General features: G+C 36.9%; 1 protein-coding gene across 1 annotated transcript in view; it reads left to right on the top strand.

Moving 5' to 3' along the window:
- LOC107672958 (collagen alpha-1(XIV) chain-like) overlaps positions 1-7,237 on the top strand; it is a 129,701-nt gene that overhangs the window by 65,736 nt on the left and 56,728 nt on the right. The window contains exons 22-24 of the mRNA XM_016466344.1: positions 2,394-2,510; positions 5,199-5,345; positions 6,826-6,965. Coding sequence (XP_016321830.1) covers positions 2,394-2,510; positions 5,199-5,345; positions 6,826-6,965 — 404 coding nt within the window. The remainder of the gene's footprint in view (positions 1-2,393; positions 2,511-5,198; positions 5,346-6,825; positions 6,966-7,237) is intronic.

Genomic DNA, 7,237 nt, shown 5'->3' with positions numbered 1-7,237 from the left:
ATTTTATATATATATATATATATATATATATATGTGTGTGTGTGTGTGCGCCATACATATACAATATATATATATATATGTATATGTATGGCGATAATTCCGCATACCGCGCTATTGAGCCACTCAAAATTACCGCAAGGGAAATTCCCTCACCGTGACAGCCCTATGTGGAAAATCTTAATAAATGTTAGTCAAGTTTGTATGTATTATAATTTATATATTTTTATTTATGTAGCCTAGCAAAATTGCAGCTAATCAAATAATAGTAACACAGCACACAGCACTTTTTACATACCATAATCTTGCTTACTTTATTATTATAAATTATACCACATACACTTTTTTGGAAGTAGCATTCAGAGTCCATTTGGCTCACAAATCTAAAAGGGGCACATGCCGTCTCAGTTTAAATGAGCATGACATCTCTGCATGTCACAGATGTTATGACACCCCGATAGTGCCATTAAGCACGGACAAAACGTGCTAAAGGACTTCCATTCAATCTCAGTTTCTAGCATGGGTGATAATTCTTTTCACACCCATATTGTCTCACCCTACATGACATCTGCATATCGCCTGCTCAATGGGGTCCATCAATTTTTCATACGTTTTCTGTTTGACCTTTGAATAATTGAATGCACAATAATGGATTTCCACCTCCTTATATTAGTACTATCAGCCAGAGGTCCTTTTTGCATGCATATAGTTCATTAAAATAGTTTATATAAGGAGGAAAGCTTGTCACATGCATTATTCAAAACCTTAAAAGAATCACCACCACTGTGCCCCATATGTTTTGTGCACAGTCTCCGTTTTAATCTAAAATCTCCAAGTCTCAAACACGACTGACATGATGTTCTGTTGTGTAGCGTGAATTTCAATGGACAGCTTGATTGCGTAAGTAGTTCCTTTTTAAGATCTGGCTCTCATATCAAGGCTCAAAGGAGGACAGTGTCCCACCATATGGAACTTTTCCAGTACAAGCAGACTTTGGGTTCGCCACAACTTTTGGCGTATAAAATGCGTGGGACTCCATTTGTTGCAACACGGCCACAATTGTGCTTCTGTTCCAAATACTACAAGCTCCAAAGATGAGTATTGTTTTGTGTGACTAATGTAGACCATGTGCTGTGGCTTTGGCTTGTGTTTTGCTGAACAAAAACGTGATAATTCCAAAATAAGCCTATTTTTTTGGCTTTTAAAAGAGTTTTCTTTCACACAGCACATTTTGTGTGGTTTGCACAAAGAGAAAAAGGAAAATAAAGAAAGAAATGGTTAAGGCCATTTGTGGCTTTTAAGTGGAGAGCGTATTTGTTAAGAATGCAGTTTGAACCTCTTGTTTTCCTCTCAGATGTGTTTTTCTAGCCATTAGGTTTGCCTAACTTGCAGTATTTAAAGAGTATCGCACAGAAATCTGAGGAGATCAGAAATAGGGTGCTGGTTTCGAGAGAAGTGAAGCCTACAGGTTTTACCCCATAACCTGCAGCTCAAAGTAGCTGCTGGCAACCCTATGGCTCATTAGCCATTACTGTAATACATGTGCTGCTTTTCATTTCAGAACATTAGACTACATTAGAGAAGCAACGATCAAGGCTTTGCTCTCACTACCCACCAACGTGTACATTTCAAAGCTTTCATACAGGTTTAGTACACTGTTATACTGTTCAAAAGTTTGGGGTCTGTAATTTTTAAAATAATTTTGAAAGTATTTTATGCTCACGAAGCCTGTATTTATTTAATCAAAAATTCTAATATACTGATTTGGTGGATAAAAAAAAAAAAAAAAAAAGTAATTTATTATTACTATTTATTTATTTATTGTTTGTTATCAATTTTGAAAACAGTTGCCGTGTCATTTTTTTATTTTGATTTTTTGTGGAAACCGTGATACTTTTTTCAGGATTCTTTGACGAATAGAAAGCTCAAAAGCATTTTTTTTTTAAATATAAAATCTTTTGTAACATTGTAAATGTCTTTATAGTTACTTTTGATCAATTTAACGCATCTTTTCTTATCAATAAATAAATAAATACAAATTTTGCTGACCCCAAACATTTGTATGGTAGTTTATATAATGGATTCACATGTTACACTGATCTTCTTTCCAATGAAAATGTACTTAAAACAAGATTAATTTAACTAAGAAGCAACACTGCATAAGTTACATTTTAAATTAAAATGCTTTCCTCCTAGTCATAGCTTAAATGGATAGTTCACAAAACAAGAACATTCTGTTATCATTTACTCACCATCATGTTCCAAACCTGTATGACTTTCTTTCTTCTGCTGAACACAAAAGAAGGCCCCCCATTGATTTTTCAAAGTATCTTAGTTTTGCTTTTCCACTAAATTCATCTTGTTTCAAGATATCTGTTTTCTTCTTCCCCTTGCAGTGTTTCTGGGGGTGAACAGTCTCAGCACATACCAGGTGCTCAGTAGCAGCATGTGTGCCCAGTGGCAACCTCACCGCCACGCCACCGTCTACAGAGTCGTCATTGAGTCACTGCTCAGTGAGTGATACACACACACACACACACACATACACACATTGTTAATGCATTGCAGAACAAAGCCATAAGGTGGCTTCCTGTTTTGCAATATTGACATAAATTTCCATTTCAGAGGTAATGGGATATTATGGCTCATTTCAGCACAGACCTCTGAGCCTCTGGGCTGTTCAACAAAACTTTTTTACTGTATGCATATTGCTCTGCTGGCGTGTGACATGGTTTCGATTCAAATTTAAAACAGCAGAGTCAAAAGCCCTTTTCCCGTTATTGCTTTTCTTATTCCTGCCTGATACTTCACCGGCCCAGCTTATCACGCAATCCTGGACATCTTCTGTTCCCCTTCCAGCGTGTGACTGCTCAGATGGCTACCAGCTCAGTGATGCTATTAAAACCAGATCCTGCCTGAAGCCCTAGTGTGTGTGTGCCTGTGTATGAAGTATTTGAATGACAGTTATTGCAGTTCTCAGAGAAACATTATAGAAGGGATATAGAAATCTTCAGTTATTTTTCAGTTTATTCTTAACTGTCAAATCCTGAAAATTAAATTCTCAAATGTTACCTGTGTTGATAATGACTTTCAGATCATAATCTAAAAATAATAAGTATAATTCTGGTGTTCAAATTCTGCCCTTGCTGAGATATAATCTTATTTTAACATTTAAAGTAATTTCCAATAACTACCTTTAAAAAAATAATAATACATTTATCCAGCAAGGGTACATTAAATTGACCAAAATGACAGTAAAGACATTTAAAATGTTACAGAAGATTTCTGTTTCAAATAAATGCTGTTCTTTTGAACTTTCTATTCATCAAAGTATCCTGGAAAAAATAAATCACAGTGTGTTATGGTTATCATAAAAATATTAAGCTGTTGCACGAATGCTTTCAACCTTAATAATAATAAGAAATGTTTCTTGAGCACCAAATCAGCATATTAGAATGAAGGTTGCATATTAGAATGAATCTTACAGTTTTTACTGTATTTTTGATCACATAAATGCAGCCTTGGATAGCATAAGAGTCTTCTTTGAAAAAAAAAATTCTAATGTAGAAATTCTGTCAAACTGTTATAAACTAAAAGTGAATATAAAATAATATAATATAATATAATATAATAGTTTAAATCAATCTGTTTTTCCAAATAAGAAAGATTTTTGTAAAAGTGGTGGAGAAAAAAGTTGTAATTGAAGAATAACGGAGACAGCTTATTACCCTGTAGTCATGGTAAACTATGCCTACGCAAAAATATATAAAAACTACTGCTGAAGTGTGTGAGAAGACTAAGTGTGAATATATGTGTATTTTGCAGTACTAAGATCCCCGCTGCCTTCCTTTTGGCGTTCTTCTAGTCAAATAATGTCCAAACTTTGGTAACCAGTAGGAACAGCGGATTCTTTATTTGCCATCTTACTCATAGGGAGAATTTGGCTGTGGAATTTCAGCCAGACATATGACTCTTCTGCACCGAGCGCTCATGGTGAAGTGAAGCGTTCCTGCGTGCAAATGCGAGGAAGGGGAGGAACTGTCCTGCTTGTGCCAGAGATGTGACTGGACTGAGAAGTGCAGTCTGTTGAAACAAACGCTTAAAGGAGGATAGATGTTTACTGAGCCGAGCCGGAGCGCTTGCCAGCTACTTTTCCATAGAGCGGGAATGTAATAGGCAAATGTCACATCCCATTGTTTGATCAGCTCCGCAATCAAAGCATGTCTGAGCAAGGGAATATTGTTGATCTTATTACCACATTCCAATTTTTGCAGTCCACATTATCATTGGAAAATGACTTAATAAATCTTAATTTTTTGCATAATGCACTCCAGAGACTTTTTCTTTAAGATCATGGTTGAAAAGAAGGTGCTTTGGGAAATATATTATTAAAGGAAACCCTTTTCTTGTTTTTTTCTTATTTAATAGTGATATAATACTGCTTCTGAACAGCCCAGCCGGTTATATTCCCCATGAATGCAGCTGTTTAATGGCAGACAAATTAAGATGTATGAACCAAGTCAAGCTGAATATTAATGTCTGTCATCACAAACAAACAAAAAAAAAATCGATGGATAGATATGTAGAAAAAGAGAAAACCAGAAAGAAAAACAGTCGGCGTCAGCGAGAACACCTTCACATTTAGAAAGAAAAGAAAGTGAAAAGAATGAAAATATTGGTTTCTTTCATTTAACCCAAGCTTGGGCTGCTTATCATTCATTGGTTCACCCATTTCCCAGCAGTCTTCAGCCTCCGATTAAAACAATTAAAGACCTCTCCGTTGAACTTTATGGGCTGAATACAAGGTTACCCTTCCTGAGACCAAGCACTGATCATTTTCTCAGCTTTGGAAAATAATTACAGCTATGAAGGTGATAAATAGCAGTTCTGCTACCTTGTACCCTGGGATTTGAGTATCGCATTTCCTAAAACATGATTTACTCATAGTTCCCTTCATTTAAACGACCAGTTTGTGAGCAACAACACATGCCTGTTAAAAATAACAACACTTTGGCGAGCTGCTGTGGTGCCACTTCTGTCATTTCCAACTTCAGGCTTCGTTTATAGCCTGAGGACTTGAATGGTACTGTCTGATTAATTAGCACAATTGTTTGATTCAGAACACTGTTGTGATTGCATTTTATTTTATTTTGATTGTTGCTTGAATGCCAATCCTGCTGTTTTAACTTTTTTTTTCGCAGACGGTCAGAAACAGGAAGTGAGGGTCGGTGGTGGTGCATCTAGAGAGTGCTTCTTCAACCTTTCCCCCGACACCCAGTACAAGATCAGCGTCTACAGTCTTTTACAGGACACAGAGGGTCCTGCCGTCACCACAATGGCAACCACTGGTAAATACACTCTGATAACTATATATTTTGCATGGCAATAATAACTCTATAGACTTTTAAGTCCATGGGGATGTCGTGGCCTAATGGTTAGAGAGTCGGACTCGTAACCCAAAGGTTGTGGGTTCGAGTCTCATACTGGCAGGGATTGTAGGTGGGGGGAGTGAATGTACAGCGCTCTCTCCCACCTTCAATACCACGGCTGGGGTGCCCTTGAGCAAGGCACCAAACCCCCAACTGCTCCCCGGGCGCCGCAGAAAAAAATGGCTGCCCACTGCTCCGGGTGTGTGTTCACTGCTGTGTGTGTGCACTTTGGATGGGTTAAATGCAGAGCACTAATTCCGAGTATGGGTCACCATACTTGGCCACATGTCACGTCACTTTCACATGTCACGGCACTTTTAATCAGGGTGCACACTATATTTAATTGTGAATGAATATGAGACTGTGAAGGATTGGTTCTATGGTTGTCTATCCCATTATAACCTTGTTTTTAGTCATGGTAGATTAAATATGGGCATCTGTCCTTAATAAGATTTACTGGGGTGTTAAATAAGGTTAGATGCTACACCTTTTTTTTTGTTTTTGTTTTTTCTGTAGCAGAAATGGGCTTCCATGAGACTGACTGAAGCATTAATAAACACAAAAGTAATACAAAATATAAAAATAATAAAATTTTAACAGCTGAAAACCTAATTGCCATTTGCAACAAAAAACAAAGATGTCAATATGTGGCCTCATCAGATTTTATCAGCATTCTTTGATCATGATCCTCCACTGGGGAAAAAAAAAATCGTAATAAATTATTTGGTCTTGTTTTCCTAAACATCTTTAAAATATGAAAAATTTGCTATCTCCATTAGCAAAGTCTTCTAGTAAGACTTTTGAGGTTACTCCTTTATTATAAGGTGACGATATTACAGTGCAATTCCACAATTAAGTTCTGGTAATACTAAATAACTACATGTACTAAGTACTTACTACAGGGTTAAGGTTAGGGTTTGTTGCTTGCAACTATGCATAATTTGCAGTTATTACTGAAGTAAGTATGTGGCATTTAGCACTTTAAAATAAATGAATTTATATGTAACATCAGCCTTAAAATGAATTTTATTGATATATCCTAATTTATTAAGATTGATTCAGTCACTAAATAATATTTTTGACATGAATAAAACCAGTTAGATGTTAGTACATAAAGCACATTTTTAGGTTACCGAGAGTGTATGTGTTTAGCCCTAAATCCTGCAAAGCAACAGTCTGGCAGAGTATAGCAGAGGTATATGGGAATTAATTAAGCCTCCTTGTTTTATCCAGCTAGCTGTGATGGAGATCCTGTCAGTGAGGAAGGGAAGTGTTTGGAATCATTTGACATCTGTTGTACTGCAGCGCTTACACAGTAATGAGAATTTCTTATTTTAGCTAGTGATTTTTCACCTGCTTCCTCTCTCTCTTGCTCTGTCTGTCGAATTTTCTCTCTCAGTTTGCAAAGCAGCCAAGGCAGACCTGGCCTTCCTTGTAGATGGCTCCTGGAGTATTGGAGATGACAACTTTCAGAAGATTATCCGTTTCCTATACAGCACAACTGGTGCACTTGATGTGATTGGCCCAGAGGGAACACAGGTATGCTGCGCGTGAAATATTTGTCAAATTCAGTCTACTTCATATTGTTTTTATTTGTTTACATTGTATAACATTTCTAACGTTGAAGGCGTAACTTTTATTCTCGCTGTAGTATTGTTGCTGCCGCCATGTTGTGAATGCGCTGTGTGATTCGTTGTCAAAGCGAAACTACTTTGTTTGGCCTTCCAAAAGAGGATGATACCTGCTTCGTCATGCCTGGAGCTGATCCGTGCTGGTTGCTGAGGAAATACTACAACTTTGCGCTGTCGATC

Source organism: Sinocyclocheilus anshuiensis, unplaced genomic scaffold, assembly GCF_001515605.1.
Source record: "Sinocyclocheilus anshuiensis isolate Anshui unplaced genomic scaffold, SAMN03320099.WGS_v1.1 scaffold248, whole genome shotgun sequence".
Taxonomy (NCBI): domain Eukaryota; kingdom Metazoa; phylum Chordata; class Actinopteri; order Cypriniformes; family Cyprinidae; genus Sinocyclocheilus; species Sinocyclocheilus anshuiensis.
Note: the sequence above shows the minus strand (reverse complement) of the source record. Positions and strands in the feature narration are given on the sequence as shown.